Below are 20,744 nucleotides of genomic sequence, written 5' to 3' on the forward strand. Positions count from 1 at the left end.
AGATTTGATTTTTAAATATCCATAATGCATGTGAGAAAATTATTGAGTATTACACCGATCTTTTTAATAGACCTAATGTTTTTCCACTAGTGTTCTAGCATTAATAATGTCAGAATATAAACACCAAAAATGAAAAGGCATTTGGTAGAAGCTAGTCAGCTCCAAGACTTTTCACTCTGATGTGGGCTAAGGAAAGAACCCAGCTGGTGTGGTTTCTATACCAGCATTCATGACACCAACAGTTTCTATCTCAGTTAGGCTCCATACAGCAAGGTACTGTGCATCCCCTGCTCCTCCTGAAGAGCAGAGTCAGAGAGCACCAAGTACCTCACAGCGGGAGCACAGCCCCCTGTAGAATTAAACCTTAACACAAGATAGCCCATCAATGTTTTTGTGAACTGTTGAAAAATATGCTGACAAGAATAAAAGAAAATAGTCATTTGGAAGTTGGCAGAGAAAAGCCACTCTAAATCATTTCCAACTGCAGTAAGTCTTTGCTCCTGTTTTACAAGTAATAGAAGAGACTATCCCTGTTTTATAAACTCATTCAGTTAATATGTTTTAGAAAGTAGACAAGTTTCTCTCCTGCGGGGGTTTTCAAATATTGTCTTTCCTTGTGGCTGCCAGTATTTCAACATCCCGTTCCAGAAATACTGTTTATTACTCTTTGGGAAAAAAAAAAAAACCAACACAAAAAACTGCTGCATACAAGGAAAAGAAAAATGGTTAGAAGAACAAAAAATGGTAAATGACAGTTACATATTAAGGAATACTAAAGGGTTGCACGCTGCTCCCTGCTGCTACAGTACACCAGAGGAGTAAGCAGAATGGAAAAGTCTTTTCACTCTACATAAGGTGGCAAAAATATTTCCAGGGTGTTCTACAGACAGGCAAGAGCTCATACCTCCAATAACCTCCATGTCAATGTGATCTGCAACTTCAAGACTAAGTTCCAATTGTGTTCCAACTCAATTCTGCAGCAATTTCAGCTCTTGAAGAATAAGTACTGAGCAGCCTTAGCCCCACCACTCAAATCAGTGGGACTCAAGTATGCTCAGGTTTCCTCTGAATGTGCTCAGAACTTTGCCAACAGTGTTCCTGCAGCCAATCAATTCTCCTCTCTTCTGAGCCACACATATTTGCAGCTGACCCAAATGGAGCCGAACCTCACAGGGTCCTTCCCTTTGTGCCCGTGGAAGTCCTAAGTTCACTCTGTTCTTTCCAAGAGGAACAACGATGCATACACCAAACAGTGTATTGCTCCTTCTCTCCACAGTGAATTCTGCCTTAATTAGGAGGACTTTTGAAGAAGATATATTATCTACCATGCCAGGACCACCACACTATCATATCATGCATAATTCAGCCCTTTTATCATCATCAGATGTGATTATTTCTTTACTTAGCAGCTACTAACACGTTTGGAGATGCAAAATCACATCGCTACTTTCTGAAAGGTAGCAGTAGGAGATATCTCAAGTGCAGAATGGATTCCATAATTAGAAAAAGCACAGGGGCCAGCTTTTTCCCCCTCATCAAGCTTGGGAAGCTCTAAACAATATGCAAAGGCAAAAGGGGAAAATGGTTACAGTACTGAGAAGGCTAAAATTTGAATGAGCTAATAACAAACCTTTCTTGTGGAAGGAAAAGGAAATGGCTGATTCTAAAAAAGCTTCTGTGATAAATCATCAGCCCTGCATGAAATTCCATTCATATATGCTGGAATATCTGGTAGTAATGTTCGAGAAAAACAAAAAGGAACAAAAACTTAACAACAAACAAGTTTATAAAGAACAAAATATAGCTTGCTGGAATTGCTGAGCTCTTTCAGTAGTTCAAACAGTAGAAGGAGATTTCAGAATCAAACAAGAGTTTCAACAGCTGTATTTGTATTACGGTCATAAAGGCATAAATGTGAAATACAGCTCTAATAAAAAATTGAAGTTTATAAAACTGGATGGTAATTTTCCACCCTTTCCAGAAGTATCTCAGAATATCCAGGGGAGTAATACCTGAAAGAGAAACATTTTGTTTGTGCATTAGACTACAAGGCATGTTCTGTGCTAAGTAATGAAACACTATTCATATTTCTATTGATCAGGAAAAAATCCTAGCATTAGACACTAGTCAAGGAATTCTTCAGTTATTCCCGTACAATGTTTTAAGAGCCTGCTTTTCAACTTACATTATCATTTATACTTGGAAGTCAGGTTTTCAAAAATACGTTTAGCTTCTTTTAGGGCATGTAGGTAAGCGGCTAGTTTTTAAGATAGGTTCCGCAGCCATAAGCATTGTCTTTACTAAGAAATGTAGATGTTAACTTCTTTTGAAATTATGGCCTTTAATAAAAAACCATGAGTTTACACAGAACCATAGGCTGCCAGACGACAATAGTCTACTGCTGTTCGTCAAACATAAGCACACACCCCAAAGCTAATGTGAAGTCTACATCAATGCGAGAGACATTGATTCTGGAACAAAAAAATTTATCACAATGACCTTCTGTCTCTAATGCCAACTCAAGGACGGAGATTATCCAATAGGTTTTCATTAGAGTAGGACTCTATGGTGCCATTATTGTCCTGCTGTCATTCAGTTGGTTTTCCACAATGGACCAACTACATGCTTCCAATATGCAAGCATCACCAAAGCTGCATTTAGTTCTTGTTTTCCAGGTTAAAATTATCTGAAATTTATTACTATGTTATTCTAAAAACATACATCTCAGTACATTTCTGGTTTTGCAGACATGTAAATTGTCATCTCTGAGCCCTGGAAGCTTTAACTACAAAGAGAGAGGAACACGCTTCCATGTAATGCGTGCCTAAAATGTATTCAAGTAGAAATCCCCAACGTTTTCACACTGAAGGAAGATCCATTTAGCTTGTTGATTTTCATTTTCTGGATTATTTCTGCATAATGTAACTCTTTTTAAAACTCGTATTAGTTCTCTGTTTGTAAAGCTAACTTTTCAATGCATTATTATATTCAGTCTGCAAACAGCCTAAAATAACAGGTCTCCAGGACAAACCCAGAGCTGGAGTCTATTATAGCAGCTGTGCCTCAGGCAGCACAACCAGCACAAGGCAGCAGCACAAAGAGGCAAGCTGGAGATGCTCGAAGGGGCCCTTTTCTTTATTACATCCCAGCCTACATAAGTAACCTTGTTTCAGTTACAGGGAAAAAAAAAAAAAAATAGCTGTAACAAAGAAACATTAATTATATCCAGGAAAGTGTAAGTGAATGTCCTCTTTCCCTCAGAAGCATTAGTGTTTGTAGCTGCAGAATAAAGTTCCTTTATGATTTTGCTTTACGCATTTGACAGCCACTGGCTTTTCCTTGTGGAGACAAACAGGGCTTCATTTTGCGTGACTTAGTTTGTAGCTACTATTAGCCAGAGAACTCTGGTGCTATAATTAAAATTGATGATGCAGATTTTCAGAGCCTGTAGAGGGAGTGCACGAGTACAGCATCCTTTTGATGTGTTGATGGAGTGAAGGACTGGTAAATGGATATCTAGAATCTAGGAGGGCATTTCTCTCATTATTACAATTTAGGATGGTGACATTTTGACTGTAAGCTATTTAATAGTGTTTCTGTATTCATTAAGGGCAAAGTTCAACTTGGTGCAGACAGCTGGTGTATGGTCCTTTTATATAACACTTAAGCCTCATGATGAGGCTGGGGGAGGAAGGGCAGCTGTGGGCAGAGCAACTGTGCAGGAGAGCCTCTGGACCCTCTGCACATCAGAGGAAGTTTCAAAGGAGCCTCTGAATACACTATCAGACAGGCTCTCAGGGAAGTCAAGGATGCAAGCAAAGATTCACCAATACCTGTAGCTTGGAGCCTGAGTAATCCATAAATAACTTACCAAGATAAACTCAACTTCCCACGGACATTCATTAATATGAGAACAGTTGTGTTGAAGTCTCAGTTTGTCTGGGTAGTGCAAGACTGACTTTTCTCCCCCAGTTTCCTGTGAGAGCCTGATTATTTGGCCTTTGTTTACAGAGAAATTTGATCCCAAAAACAATCAGAAAAGAGAAAGTGTTCAACAGTACGTGTCTAACGGTTGTGTTACCACTGGGGCAACCAACCAAATGTTATGCTGTTTTATTAAAAACAAAATTCCTGTAAAAGTTAAATTAAAATTTTAAATCCCTGCCTTGTGTTGTTCCCGTGAAAAACATCTAATAATGTTGCAAGTATGAGTTTTTTAAATTTCATTTTCCTTACCTTACTATTTCCTCTGGATAGCAGTTGTTAATAGTGTTGATATATTCCTGAAGAAGTGACCCAGCTTCTGCTTTTATTTCTTGAACCTTTTTAAGTCCACCGGTTGTTACAAAGAGACGACGTGCTTTACTGTCATGTGGTAACACCTACACACAGAAAAGTACATTGAAAATAAAAGAACATTTTCTTTTAAAGGAATCTCTATGCTACCAGTCTTAAATATTGCTTATCTGTTTTTAATTCAGAGGACAGATAAAATGGAACACATCAGAGGCACAACATCTGTAATGACTACTGTATTTTAACACCCAGTTGTACAGGGAAAAAAAAATCATAACCCAGCCCTTTATGGTTATAACATAATTTAACATGTACTTTAATACATAACATATATAAACACTGAATTGAATATTTATCTTTATGTAAATAATATTTCTTAAATTATTCCTACAGAGACAATATGATTGCAGAGATTAAATAGATAATAAAACCAGAACACTAACATGGAATAACAACAGCATCTGTTCTACTTAAACCAAGTTATTCAGGTCTTTTATGTTAATTCCCACAGTTTAATTGTAGAGCAGAATTTTATATCATTGTAATGATCTAGTATAGATTAGTGCATGAAAACAATACTGAGAATTGTTGCAAGTGAACAATGCAGCCTTGAAGCATTACATGCTACTATTAAATTCCTAGATATTAAAATCCTACAACACACTGTGTAGCCATGGAAGCCTTTTACAAACACACACACACACGCAAACACACACACAAAATGTGAAGTTTCTGCAGCCAAAGGGGATGAGAAGCAGAAATGATCAGACAATACATTCTGCGCTCCCTGAGTGATGCCAATATGCAGCTCTGTCCAGAGGATGGGAGGGAAGGAGGGAGGGAGGGAAGGAGGGAAGTGGGGGCTGGGCCAGGCAAGGGAGAATGACAGCATGTAGTCCATAGGCCCACAGGGCTGCAAAAATATTAAAAAAAAAAAAAGGGAGGGGGAAAAAAAAAAAAAAAAAAGAAAAAAAAGAGGGAAGAGAGGTAATGCAAGTCGTCAGCTGCATCTACAACAAAACCAGATGGGTTTAAAACCAACTCTGAGTTACATACTATGGGAGCAAAAGCATTTTGTAAGCCTTCACACTGGTCAGACAAATCAAGCCATAAATTTCACTGTATCTCAGTGTAAAACAAGAGCCTTGAAGGAGGAGGAAGGGATTGCCTAAAAGGATGAAGGAAAAGAAGGATGAGATTTTTGCCATGCATATAGGCAAACAGCCTTCATTTCTCTGATCCCTCTAGGCTGTACAAAATCAACAGACAGGTAAAGAAAAAACAGGGGAGCATAGAGACTTCTCCCTATTATATGCTCCATGGAAGTGTCAGGAACAACTGTGATTGTTTCGTTGTGGGAACTGAAAAGACGTCTGTTTCCACGTATCTCCCACAGCAAGAACTGCCAAGAAGGAACTAGCAAGGAGACAGGATATGGCCCTTTCCCTGCCTTCCTCCTCCCTACTGTGACTCCCAGGCTGGATAAAACAGCAGAAAACTCTCTTGGAAGAGGCTCTAAAGACAGACAGCACCTCTGAGACATGGTCCCTTCCCCCAGTCCAAACTGAGACAGCACAGAATTGCACAGACCCTGAAAAGGATAATGCTAAAATGACACAGTCCAGCACCAAGCACGGATAGCATCTCGCTCTGAAGCACAGCTCGGAAATAAGGCTTTTACTGTGCTATAAATAAGCCAACAGAAGTAATACACCACAACTCTAAGGCTAGGAAATTCCCAAGCTATGGTACAGAAGAGAAAAATGCTTTTACTGCAGAGAACTTAATTTTAAATGTATACTTCAGAAGAGCAAATGCCAGGCAAGTATAGTTTGTTTAATACAATGTAGGAGAAGAAGAAAAATGAAACAAAACAAAACATCAGCTGATATGGAGCTTACAAAACCACTCCAACAGCAAATAACATTCAAATCTATACACTGGCTAACCAATTACCGTGCACTCAGCTCATTAATAGCTCCAGTCACACAGAAGCAAAAGGCACTGGATTCTGAGCAAATCTCCAATCTTTGTACAGACTTAGCAAGAAGACAGGACAAACCTCGGTGTGGCAATATAATCAGGAATCTGCACTACAAATAGTAGTGCTTCCAGATCTGTGATAATCAGAACTGAATATCAAGAGTGTTTTACTTGGCACTTCCAGAAAACACATCTCACCGAGAGAGCCTGGTACCCCCTGCTAACAGATTACGCTGCAGACGATTGCACAAAAGATAGTCTATAGTTGAGCAGGATTCCCAACAGCTGGTGAACACTGCAGACACTGGGAATCTCCTGATTAGTTAGCAATTGCTTAAATAATTTGAAATATTTTTATTCAATTATATTGCTTTGTACATGCTGCGCTCAAATCAACGATGTAATTAACAACAAACAGTTTCAAATTTTGAGAGGGATGAGAAAAGATTTGGGATTTTTACACTTAATTGAGACTGAAAATTAATGAGGATAAAAGTGGTGAAGCTTTTACACTCCAGATTATTGTAAAATACCTGACTTAAGTCACTCCTGTACAGACAGCTTGTATTTTATCTAAAACAGATGTGACTGGGATTTATGTGATACATTGGCTCAGTGAAAATATTTGCACGTGAGTTAATATTCCACTTAATCTCAAGAGACAAGGAAGAAAAAAACCATCTTGCTTATAAGCAACTGTTTTCGCAGTCTTAGGATGAATTATGGCAGGTTCCAGATGAAACAGTATCCAGCTTTATCAGACAAAAGAACGGGATGCTCCAAACTGCTTCTGCAGGGGATGCTCGAGGATCCTGAGAAAAACAACTGAGACCTTTAGGAAGACTTCATCTCTGGAAAGATAGCTTCCTTGCTAAATAGAAAACAATTAACGTATTACTCATCAAGCAGAGCCTTTTCTTACCTTACTAAACTGCCCAACAATATGCTTCATAATATTGGGTGGGGCATCATGCAGCAATGGTTCAAGTGCTGGAAGATACGTGCATTTCTGAAGGATGCTCTTTAAGGCTTTTTTAGTCTATTGAAATGCAAAATAAAATTCCTCTAGTAAGACACCAATGAAAACAACAAGAATTCATGTTATATATCACTAAAGTCTGATCAAAAAAGCAAATTGATCAGAATTCTCAAAGAGAATTTTCTGAATAAAAACTATGATATCTATCAGGTCACATAATGAAGAATCAATTTTCTACTTAGATTTATTAAACCTCAAAACCCACAGTGCATCTTATTCTTATTATGTTACCTACAGTCAGAGTAACGGCGATTTTCCTTTGACTATAATGGAAGCACAAGTAGACCCTTTAAGTAAATTGAAGCACTGTAATATAATAAGAAAGCTAAATCAAAACACATTTTAAAAGATTGTATTTCAGAAGTGGCTTACTAGGAGAGTCTGCTGGTCTGGGATAGCAAAGCGCACTACCGTCCAAGCAGGGAGGGAAAGAGAGAGTGAAACAGTTGTACGTCAGTGCTTAGTTTCTGAAAACACTCAGTGCTGACTGCTACAAGCAGTAATGACCTTCTTGGGTAGGATTATAGGTACAGCTAATATGGCCTTGATATTTTGGTGACCACCGAAAATGACTATACAAAAGTTATTTTACAGATCTGGAACGTTATACTTCAGTGGAATGTACAGAAGCATAGTACCACATGGGAGAAAGTATCCTGTCATATTATACTCTTCAGTTTGTTCATTTACTGTTGCTCTTATATATAAATACACTATATATAAAATACACTTAACCAAACGCAACTCTACTAGCTCCCACACAAGGAAGGCCCTAAACAGGGACAGTTGAATGTTTTCAAGAGCAGAGCTTTGAGTATTTGTTACAGTTTTATTATAAGAATAGAAGTGTAAGCAAATCTACTACAAGGACTATAATATGTTGTACAAGAGCTTATACTTAAAAAAAAAAAGTAGATAATTAGCAAATAGTCACACACAAGAAATTATAGCATTTATGGCTGTATGCAACTCTGATCTAAACTGGGAAGAAAATGAGGGACTAGACTGCTGTGGCAGTACCATATGATTTGGTATGCACCATACGCACACCCATTAGGACCAGCCAGTCCTAATAAATGACACACAGCCCTTGGACACCCTACACCCAGGAAATCTGTCACTCGATGAACATCAAGAAAAGCACATACCGTTTAGTAGTTTTTAAGCACTTATACCTGTTCGTTACAATAAATATCTCATACTGCAGATACTACAAATATACTTGCTTTCATTTGAAGATCTTCTGAACTGCGTGTGTCCATATACATAGCAAGCAGTGTGGGTAGCACATTTGCTACGGCAACAGCACGTGCATGCTCAGGAGTATGTCTTCCAACCTGTCCCAAGGCCCAAGCAGCTGCTGCCTTAATATGATCTTCAGGTTCTTCTATCAAGCAGGCACACAGTGGTGGTATTCCCTGTAGCATTAATCAAAAGCACAACCTTTGCAAATCTACACCAGGGAAGGACAACTTGAAACTGATACAGATTGTTAGAAAACGTTTCTCTATTTACACTCTTCTTCTAAAATGAGCTATAAGAGAATGTACGCTAGTGGTGTCATATTTTTACAACATCATGTCTAGCAAGAATTTTGACTAAATCTTAATAAATCTAGTTAAGGAAAGAGAGAGACAGATTCAATGTTCTAAGTCAGAAGGCAGTTTGAGCTAACACACATATTTAAGGGATAAAAGGAATAAATAACACAATTCAGGCTGTACTAAAAGTAAAGGCTTCAGTTTTGTCAGACTGAAAATAAAAGAATTTGAGTGTTTATCAATCTATGAAATCAGTTTAAGACCAGGAAGGGCCCATCATTGAGTCTTTCTTTTTTTATCCACAGCACTAAATTTCAACTTATCAACCTCTTCTTGAGTCCAGCAGTTCATGTTTGACTCATCCAATCACTTCCAGAATGGTTTCACCTCTTGATTTGAAGACATCAAGAGATGGAGAATACCTCATTCACATCCAGCTGTCACTGAAGTTCTTCTGGTTCAGGGTCACAGTCTTCATCCTTTCTCCACGGGATTATGGAGCTACTTAGCAGCTAGTATTTTATGCCAGGATACTTCAATAGGAATCATTTCCTGCTACTTTAGGTAAGGCAAGGCTACTAAACCCTAACTTTCTCTCCATCCCATGGATCATTTTTTCGTCTTTTCTGCACACTCTTTGGGTTTTTTTCAAGATCCTTTTCAAATACAGATAACAGAACTATATGCACTAGTACTACAGATAGATTAACTTTTTCTTTTCCAATAATGCTTCATCTTCCACTCTTTAATACTGCACAGGACTGAATTTTGCCACTGCACTGTAGCAGAAGACCACAATGAAGTGTTTGTCCAGTATGACCCCGAAAATTATTTTTCAAAATTAATCCTTTCCAGGATACAGTACTGCAGAATGGAGCTATCACTTTACATCATAACATCGTAGATGTGTAACTGCATGTGGTTATGCCACAGTGCATTTCTTTCAAATGGTTCCAGCTCACCAAGCCATGTCCTCAGCACTGTGTACCATTCCACAAGCTTAGTTTCCTCTGAAGCAATTTTTTTTTTTTTTAAATGGGGTTTGGGTTTATTTGGGTTCCTTTTGTGGATCATTCGTTAAAGTTTTTATTTTTATGAGAGTTTGCACAGATCCATGCAAAATCTCTCACTGCACTCCCATTCAGTTATGGCAGCAACCATTATTACTCTTCAAAATTTTATCACTTAGGTGCTTCCTCTTGAGCTTAATCCTGGATTCATCCCACTTAACATCAAGCACTCAACAGCAGGAGCATATTTGCTCTCGGCACCCCTGAAAGTGGAGAGACAGAGACACATCCAGAGAAAAGGGGCCTCCAGAGGGCAAGGAAAGTGTCTATTTCTTTAGTTTTCAAATGCAGAAGAGCATTTTTTTTGATCACTCCCACTTTCCTGGCACACTTATTGATGTTATGTTGTAGCAATTTCCATTTTCTAACTTGCATTCCTACTAGAAGACATTTCTGTTGCTCTGTTTTTATTGTTTCGTTGTTTCCACTCATACAGTATATTTCAAATGACTGACACAGTGTGAAAATGGGCCAGCAATGCTCAGTGAAATTACTTCCTTCCTCCTGTCATTAGTTAACATTATTCACATCAGAATATTACGTCAGGCACTAATTTCACCTATTGCGAATATTGCAAATTCTCTCCCTTCTATATCATTGCCCAGCAGAATTTATTTAAACATGAAAATGTATAGCTTATCTCATTTGAAATGTCACTTGCACAACTGAATCAAACCATACTACATTAGAAACTGAGGTCTTTTCAAGTCTGAAGATTTCTGTTGCAAGACTACTCTAGCAGTACTAGCAGAGTCATGCTAGTGCAATGAAGAATGTGCCATTAAACATTCTTGTTTCAAAAAGGGTTTTGATGTAGCCACAAATATTCATTTTAAGAGGAAACAGACCATAGAAATTCACTGACTTATTTACTGTAGCCGTGCAATTGCAACACAGAAGAATCATGTACTGTAATACAAATGGCTGTTCACAAACTAATCCAGGACATTTTATAAAAAGGTTCAATTTCATCAAGACACACTTTCATCAGGTTACCACATAATTTCAGCCACAGCAAGCAGCAATATTAGAAGAAAGTGCATTCATCAACAGCAAGTATATAATTCTGTCACAAAATACATTCTCTGCCCATGTTAATTTGTATCTCTTTCTCAGAATACCACTGAAGAATTACAGGAAGACAACAAAGTGATAGCTAACCTTGGAGACAATCACTGCCATTGACAGGTTCTCCGAATGAGCTGCTACGTAACCAAGCATCATGATGCCAGGCAGTCTGACAGTCCCTCTGCAGCTGCCAATACAATCAATCACAGCAGCAACTCCACCTGCATTTACTATAAGCTGTGAAAGCTGAAAAGATAAACGGAAGAGATTAGATACTGTTAAGTATCAACAGGCATAAAGCACGACACTAGAAAAGTCTTTAAATGTATTACTCCTGATTTACAAAAAAAAGCTCCAATAAGAGTGATGTATCATACAGACTGCTGGGCACTAAGTGCAGCATGAAGTTCTCATGAATTAAGCTATTCTGCTACTCTGTTTTTGAGTGACTTTACTGCAAGGAAATCGGGACTCTGAATTCTTGATGCTGTACAGCACGGAATGATGTATTCTCAACGCCATTAGTATACACCAAAGAATCATGCAAATGACAGCCTAATACATGAATGCCCTTGCAGACGCACCTACTGAGCCAGATATTCTCTTGTACTAATGCCCACTCATTCCCAAGCCAACATCATCTTTTCTGTGCAGGGACAGAGAGAAAGGCCCACTCCTCCTCTCACCCGCATTCTAGATAACCTCTGCAGCATAAAAGCCTTTGTGGATCCCCCTGCTGAGGCATGAAGCACGTGGGTGCACAAAACCAACTTGGACTACACCACTCTGCCATGTTCGGGTGTTCTGAGGGAGGTGTCCAGGGAACACACTGGATGGGCAATGCAGTTTGCCCCAGAATGCCAAATTACATAGCCTTGCTCATAAATGATAATCATGTCCACAGTCTATGATGCTTGCTGTGTGTATCAAGCGATGCAACGTGTTTCTTTCAAAAATGTATCACTTCTCACATCACTTGAGGGACAGCAGTAGTGTTATGTACAATACCAACAATGCACAGAAATTAAAATAATTTCATATTATGATAATTTTCTTCTATCTTGTTAGGTCTATCACATTTTTCCCAAAGATTCCAAAGCACAAGAAACACATTCTTAAAAGTCAAAATCAAATTAACAAAGCTGAGGCATGTGGATTTCCAATCCAGTTGATTTATACAAACATAAAATCCACTGTTGCCTTAGAGCCGTTAAAAGAGGCTTGGGTTTTTTTCATGAAATAGCTAGATGAAATTTAAAGTTATTACTTCAGAAAAAACTCTTCACATGATTGTGAACTGCAGCCAGCGATGACCAAGTCCTCCATCTGGGCACAGCCATGTACACAGAGCCCCTGCACACACTCCCTGGTGCTGTGACCCTCAGGCCCTCCTGCAAGTCCCCCGGATCCTGACCTTCACGTGAATTTTGGTGCATATGCAGATAGAGAGCTGAGATCCAAAAGCCACAACACTCACATGACTGACACAGCCCACTCCTCTAGAAATACCGTTTGCCAATCTCTCCCTGCTGCAACATGTGTTGCTTGAATAGAGTTGCTCAGAGATGGACAGAGATCACTGTCACTCTAAAGCCGAATGTGGATTGTGACTTCCCACTGGGAGTCACCAAGATGCTTCTACAGCTCCTTTGGAGAGCTGCTAGAATGGCCAATTCCCCTTGCACGGACGATCCTGTGCTACCAGCTCTTCTGACTTTACCTGCAGTCTCATGAGTTTGGCCTCTGGCTTTCGACTCTAGTGCCCCCCTTTGATAATGATAATTTCTTCACTTTTTTGAGAAAGTGAAGTTGCATTGCTCATGAGGTGCAGAGAGAAAGCAGGAAATGTGACAAGACTGCAACATTTAATCACCAGCAGCTTAAAGACTAGCCGGCTGAAGAAACAGCACAATATTCATGTTTAAACACTTCTCTGTTAAGCTAGTACCATGGCTTTGACATGGCTGCGCTCAGCATTAGTGCGTTCCACAAATACATTGGTTGTATTTCACTCTGGAGTCATATTTAGAGCCTTTTAATTATCTCTATGGACTGACAGATTAACATAGTTATAATTATTTGTTTTTCCTATTTATTTTGTATTGACTTTGCCAAACATCCCCACCTTCCTGTACCAGTTATTGGCAAAAGCACTGCAAATGCTGAGACTCAAATTACAAAATCAAGCTAATAAAAGAAACTACCGTCAGTTTAATAAAAACTAAGAGAACTTCTGACCTTCATTGTCATTGGAAAAATAATTAAAATGTGATCCCAGCACCCCAGAAGGTATTTTAAAAAGACACACACCATCTATTATTGTTATAGGATGATCTTGCCATTTATTAGCTGGTATCATGACTTCTGTGAGGCTTTTCTCATGCTATTTTTAATATCTAGGACTGACAATACTGTCAGCCTAAGACTCCCTCTCTGTGCAGATATCTTCTGGAATGAAGTAGCTAGGTATACGTTATATGATTCCTAGTTTCCTAACCCAAGTCACATTCAATTCACATCTCATAGTATCAGCAAGCATTTCCATATTTTTCCAATGAACATGCCAAACAGCTATTTGCCCTCCCTTTCAAAAAGCAAATGACAGAATAATCCTGTATTTTATTTAAAGTGTAAAATCTAATGATATGACCTTGTATTTGCATTTTCAAGGTTTTACCTCAGGCGTATGCTTTGCTATCTCTCTAATTAAAGTTGCACCATTTTTCTTGACATATTCATCTGAGTCCTTCAGGCATGTGAGCACAACTGGGAAAATTTCTGCTTCCACCACCAACTCAGCAAGATCCACTGAATGCTTTGCTATTTGGCTTAGAGCTGACAGCACCTGACGCTAGTAAATAGAAATTGTTATAAAATCAATAGTATACAAACATCCCACAACATACCCTCCTCCTGCACACAAAAATCTATTGCATCAAGGAAAACAAAGCACGATAGGGAAAACAATTACAGCTATTTTACAATTCACTGAGTCAATTCATGCACGAATATAATGGCACAGAACATTCGCTGGTTCCTGAATAAAAGTTTCTCCTTTGTTTTATCCCATTCAAGCTTGCTATGTATTAAAAAGGAAAAAATATATATACCATTTAAAACTGTAATTTAAAATTTAGTGAAATCTATAGAAAGTATCTTTATTTGCATAATTTTGGTCTGTCAGACATTATATTAAAGCATTTTTATCTATTTGTTTGAAGTGGCATTTTTATGTTGTCTTCTGTTTCTGTTAGAGTGAGACAGAAAAATTATATTAAGAAACAATTTTTTTGACAATTAAACCCCAGTGATTAAACCTTCAACATCAGCTATTCACATCAGATAGTACATTCCAAAATACAATAATACGTTTAATATTAAACTGGTTTATAGTATAATCTTAAGTATGCAAAACCTTTTTTGTAACTGAATTGTGCAAATTTTATCTATTAAAAATATCTGTTGCATTCTTCATATACTATTCTAAAAAAAATTCGTACTCTTCACTTTAAAGATTAGTTTAGCTGTTCCTCTCAGAGCAGCAGTTTTTACCCAGTAGCTAAATCTGTGAATATGTTCAGAACTCTTTGTCACTAACTATGTAGTTACATTTTGTTAACGCCCAAAACAAGAGCTTCCTAAATAAATATGCACATCAGTGTCTTTGATTCAATATCAAGTAAAGACTGGTATAATGGAGATTAAAAAAAAAATGTTTTTAAATGTACCTTCAGTTTAGCATCAGGGTTCAGGATCATCTGAGCTAAGTGAGCGATAGCTCCTGCATCCACTACTGTCTGTGCTAACTCTGGAGAATGCTTTGAAATATCACTGAGAGTTGAAGCAGCAATCCTTTTCAAAGCAATTTCTGGCTCCTGGATACAGAGCACTAAAAGAGGAACAGCTCCTGCATCCACCACAGCTTGTGACAGTTCTGTAGGTCCAAGGAAAGTAATTAAGTGAGTATGGGTGACTGACCCTTGTGCAAGCCATTTTTCACCCTGACAGATACAGCAAAGGAAAAAGGGGAGGGTGTAGTTCACTGTCTCGACATCTGCATTTCAAATCAGCCCTCCTGGTTTCATAAACCGTGTGGACCAATCCACAACTGAAAAGAATGCAGGTCAATAGATGGACCCCCATTTACATGCACACATTTGAGGTAGATTAGGCTGAAATGGTTTGTTATTCTGTTTTCTTTTTCTTTTTTTAAAGTAAGCAGATGTCAGCTGTTTAAACCCTGGCTATTCTACACTGATCAATAGGAAAGCATTTTATGCATGGCTAACAACAACACAGAAAGCCAAAGTACCAAAATTTTACCAACCACCTAATTAGAGAGCATTTTACCCTCTTTAAATGATAAGCAGATATTAGCATAGATCAAATGCCAAAACCAAAAATACAAAAAACATACATAAAAGATTTATCTTGCATAAAAGATTGGAAAAATGGAACTTGCTGATCAAAACTAGGTTTTGCTACCATACATGGGACAAGACAGAATTTATACTTTAATGACATGAAAATGTTATCATACGCAATTACACAAATGAGAAATATCATCAGTGGGATATTTTGCATCTGAGATTAGTACAATATCCTTAACTAACTGCACCTTAACTAAAAAAAGAAAAAAAAAAATCTGAGCATATGATTAGGTGACATGGACAAAAATTACATTATCAGAAATTCATTAGCTCTCTCCATGTATGCAGCATTAATCATAGTCCTAAAATAAGAATTACTGGATATCAGAAGCAAAATTTATACTGTAACCAAGCTGTGCTATTTTAAAATAGTGTTGAAAAAGTGGTAAAAATCATGGGGGATTCAATAATCTATTAGGTTCTTAGTACAGTTTTGCTACACCTTATTATGCATATCCATTATTATCTTTAACATTTATCTTGACTTACAGTACCATGGCAACATATGGCTGTTGTATTTCAAGACTCTAACTTAGCTTTTGATTTATAGTCCATCCATAAAGAGATTTTAATACTAAGAAAAATATAGCATACTTCATTAAATATACATAAACTAATATAGTTTTTCATGAAATATGTAAGTCATGTCATCATTACGTTGTTAATATCCAAATAACGTTCCTGGCCAGATTTGTTTTCAATTAGTGAGTTATAGCCACACACTCCAATACATGTGATAAGTCAAATATTTACACTGTATGTTATTTTATGATACAATATTTTAAAGAAAGTATAAATATTACCTTACAAAATTACAATAAATAATGCAGTAATTTTAAAACTAATACAAAATTAACCCTTCAAGGTTCACTTTTCAAATAACTATTTGACTGAAAACATAGCATGTGCATCCTCCAAATACACACAAATCGTAAGATTTCAACAAAACCCAAATGCTATATCTTCAGTTTTACAAATTTGAAATTAAATATACCTGAAACGTATCTGAGAACAAACCTGAAAACTAGCTAATGAATATAAGTGGTATAAGCTACATTCAGCTTTTCATGGAAAAAGCCATACTTGATTTCTTCAAATTGTATTTTGGTGCTGTACACTAACCAAGCAGCATACATCACAAACTACTGACCAACAGTCCGGATTAATCCATCTGCCTGTGCCTCAGAAGCAACATCAGAGCAACCAACTCAATTGCCTACAGTCTGCTAGGAGATGCTAATAGCAAGAAAATCATGTCAAGAAGGACAGAACACTACTAGAAGAATGGGGTTCTTTGATGCCTTATGAGCGAAAATCATGAAGTTCAAGCAGGGAGAGAAAGAGCAATACTTTAAGGTCACAACTACGCCCAGGCATGCAAAAATAACCATAAAAGTTATTTTAAAAGAGCAAACTAGATCTGATTCAATTTAGACCAGCCCTTGCTGTTAGAAGTCTGATATCATTTAAATACTGATGGTTACTGTTGGTCATGGTTAATTAAATGGTTGTTCTTTCAGTGGTGTTTATAAGGTTCATGGCTAGTAACTTACCACATGGAGGGCTGGACCATGTGTCAAAAGACAGGCAAGCAGTAAACAGACTGTCAGAAAAACAGGAAAGCTGAGGCAGGGACGAAAGAAAATATAGATCTTCCCATCACATTCCTCTGCAAACTCAGCCCAAAACTACGATTCTAAGTATTGATGACTCTATGATAACTGCGATTCTTTTGTCTGAAAAAGAGGCTCAATTAACCTTCCCACTTGGTAGAACACCTTTAATTGAGACTATACACCAAGGATTTACGAAACTTTGCTATCCAATTACAAAACACAGACAAGGGTGAAAAAAAAAAGAAGGCTCAGAAAGAGATAAAGGAGAAAACACAGTTGTCAAGAAGAAATTTTTGAAAACAAATATTCAAAGAAATTAAAAGAGCTGGAACAAATTACAAAAAGACTTTTCTGAACAGTATGCCAAGACTGCATTATAAGGGCAAAGACAATAGCTGAAGAGGAGAAAGACAGCAGAGAAAAACTAATTTATGAACTTCATTTAATTCCACAGAAAGTTATGAAAACCCTGAGCTTCGAACTTCAGTCTGGGGTATGGCTCAATGAACCTGTCCAACTACATGATTACAAAGTAGGACTTCTCCCTGTGTGAGTGAAAGTAGGAAAGGTTATTCTATGTATGCTCAGAGACAAGAGAACTAAGACTCAAAACCCACCATAAATTAGTTGCTTTTGTCCAGAACAATATGAGGAAGATTTTAGCAAATGGAGATACTGCAGACATGAAGACAGACTGACATGGAGGTAGAAGAAAGACTGATAAAGAAAGACTTTGGAGTTTAAGATGTCACCAGTTTAACTAGAAGTTGTACTAGAGGTGTACTGATTTGTCTCAATACAAAAGAACTCATCAGGGACTAAGAAATGAATTCAAAGTTAAGTTGAGGCCTAGTCGTTAGTTTATGTGATCGGGAAGAGTGGAAAGTCAACAAAGAGGAGTCAATAAGATCCTGACTACATATGCAGTGAAATCAATAGGAAGTCTTACAGGATTCATCTAAACTGGTTTAAGGTGTTACAAAAAAATATCCAGACTAACATAAACATGTTGGCAATAATAGTATGGATAAAAAAAAAAAAGTTTAGGGAGAAAAGATGAAGGTGAGAAAGTGAATGTGCAGGTAGCCCCCAGAGAAGGAAAATCAGCTCTGAACAAATGCCATATTCACATAGTGGAGCAGCAGCAAAACGTTCTTTCCTTGGAAGCAAATGCACGTTTCAGTCCAGACCAGGGTTCTCAAACAGACCCTGCTGTGGTGGCAGGTGTATCCACAGGAAACAGCAGCTTTTGACCAAAACAACCATCAATAATGTATTTTTCTGAGGACTGCATGATCATGTAATGGCCGTATAGGAAGACTCTAATCCCCACAAGTAGTCCCCACAAGGCTGCACTTCAAAATCACAGGTTTACGCAGACCGCTACAACCACAGTGCTAAAGATTCCACTGGAACCAGTGGGAAAACCTTTCATCAGAAGGAGGATGGAGGTCATTAATCATGGGGCAAGTTTAGATCCTGAAATAAGACAAAGTTACTGCTAGACTCAAATCACTGAGGAGCTGAGCAATCTGGTCTAACTTTGTAGCTGACCCTGCTTTGAGCAAGAAGCTGGACTAGAGACTTCCCGAGGTCCGTTCCAAGCTGAGCTATCCTATGATCCTAAGAGTACCACTGTATGACAGAAAATGAGCGTAACTCCACTCTCAGCAATACGCTTGAGTATAGTGTTATTTATTTTTGTTTTCCTACCAATTTACAATATGCTGAAGCAGGTAAGAGATGACTAATAAATTACACCTTTTATGTAGACAAAGCAAATGGAAAGTTAAGTTATTTGCATATCTCAAACAATAATTCTGCATTTTAAAAGTAACTGAATATGGTGTAAGTAAAAATTTACAAAATACTTTTCATGGATCTGATGGTATTTTGATGGTATTTGAAACACTTTACACTTCTTTTGAAACACAAGTAGTAGAAATAACGAATGGCAAAATTACAGCAGACTGATATGTATACTTTGGAGTAAGAGCAGCATCTGATTCAACTCAAAGGGATCTTCAAGAAAGAGCAGAACTGCAAGGGCTGTTCCTAAATTCTGGAATCTGCCCTGGCAAGATTTCTGGTGTCTTGAAATCTCATGAGACATCTGTCTTGACCTAAAATCTCACAGGCCTTCTGGAGACATCTGTTCACAGAAGAACTGCATTTTAAGAGATTGTTGTATGAAGACAGTAGGGAACTTGCTAACCAGAGAATGTTTTCATCGGGGGGGAAAAAAAAAAAATAGTAGTCTTGATTTCTCAGAATGGAAGTCTCTTCATAGGAACACACACTGCAGTTCCTAGAGAGCAGCTTTACCAGGTCATGCATGGAATTTCTGATTAAAAGCAGAGAGACCCTCCCATTGCAAACAGTTATTGCTGAATGCTGGGAGCCTTTGCTTGCATTCAGGGAGACAGAGGTTCACATCCCGCCTAAGACAGATCAGGACCTTCTCCAACGTACATCCTAGACATATGCCCTAATTACTGAACTTTTCCTGCTGGGGCAAATAAGCCTCCCTACCCACCCCCCCCCACCCCCCACCCCCTCTTTTCAGGAGAGAAAAAAAAATCTGATATTCATCTTGTCCCATTTAGGAACTGAAACAATTTTTGAAACTGAAAAATCTTTCGTGGGTGGGGAAAACCATTTCACACCCAACTATTTTTAGAGTTTAAGCTGCAATATGTGTCCACAGACAGTCAATGACAGAAAATCATAACTGCCCAATTTTGTCAACACAAGCATGTGAGTCTAATCCAGAGTTTCTTGAACAGTAAACACCAGATGTTGGTAAGAATAGCTCCACCTATCTTTGTATCCCATCTCCAACAATATCTTGTTGCAAAGGCATGCTTGTAGCAGCGAAAGAAAAATACCATGCACAGAGTGATCTTTCTTCAGTGTAACTCCTCTACTTTCCGTTATCATTTTAGAGACTTCCTCCTGTGACTGTGTTACAGAGGAAGGTAAATCCCCCAAATTGGCTGTAGCTGGGCAGCGGAAGAACAATTTTTTCAGGGTTTTTGTTTGGGGTTTTTTTGTTTGGGTTTTGTTTTGTTTTTTAATTGATTACATGTAGTGATCTGTCTACATCCTGATGCTTGCAGCTTGGTAGCACTTGCAATTTCAACCTAATTTCTGAAAATGCTGTTCTTATTGCTGGCGTAAATTGACACGAGACACGTACCCATTCACCGTCAGTGAATAAATAATTCATAATTGTGGAATAAGAATTTGTACAAGGAGTTTGTTCTCTGCAATACCCCCACATCATTTCCATCTTTGCAGACAATGCCATCACAGAGTGAACTGGATCACCCTAAAGATCAGCCAGCATTCATGCAGTGAATAGCATGAAGGGCAATTGAGGTGAGTCAATATTGATTTACTGACATAACAAAACTACAGAAATGTTTATGTTAAGAGTAACACAGACACACACTTACACTACACACATTTATACAAAGGAACACTTTAAAATGACACTTAAACAAATATCTTTCAGATGGAAGCAGCAATTATTTTCCACCAAGGGTGGGATCCAGACGCAATGACCAAAAGATAAAAGATCTTCAGCACACAAAGGTCCCCCAATAATGAATTTGTTCCCCAGAAAAAGCAGTCTGGTGGGAAGGTGCTGACAACTTTGGAGTCTGTCCCAGTAAGTTAACCCTCTCTAAGTGGGAAGG

At 38.0% G+C, this 20,744-nt stretch overlaps 1 protein-coding gene across 3 annotated transcripts in view; it reads right to left on the reverse strand.

The window, feature by feature from the left end:
* Positions 1-20,744, reverse strand: part of SPAG6 (sperm associated antigen 6) — a 48,326-nt gene that overhangs the window by 10,869 nt on the left and 16,713 nt on the right. The window contains exons 5-11 of one of the 3 annotated variants that reach the window (XM_075705510.1): positions 14,726-14,931; positions 13,675-13,848; positions 11,091-11,243; positions 8,545-8,736; positions 7,202-7,318; positions 4,237-4,382; positions 1,946-2,012 (exon numbers count right to left, since the gene is read on the reverse strand). In XM_075705510.1, the coding sequence (XP_075561625.1) occupies positions 1,946-2,012; positions 4,237-4,382; positions 7,202-7,318; positions 8,545-8,736; positions 11,091-11,243; positions 13,675-13,848; positions 14,726-14,931 (1,055 nt within the window). Of the gene's footprint in view, positions 1-1,945; positions 2,013-4,236; positions 4,383-7,201; positions 7,319-8,544; positions 8,737-11,090; positions 11,244-13,674; positions 13,849-14,725; positions 14,932-20,744 lie in introns of those variants that run through there. The other 2 variants (XM_075705509.1, XM_075705511.1) reach the window with 2 other exon arrangements.

Source organism: Pelecanus crispus, chromosome 2, assembly GCF_030463565.1.
Source record: "Pelecanus crispus isolate bPelCri1 chromosome 2, bPelCri1.pri, whole genome shotgun sequence".
NCBI lineage: Eukaryota > Metazoa > Chordata > Aves > Pelecaniformes > Pelecanidae > Pelecanus > Pelecanus crispus.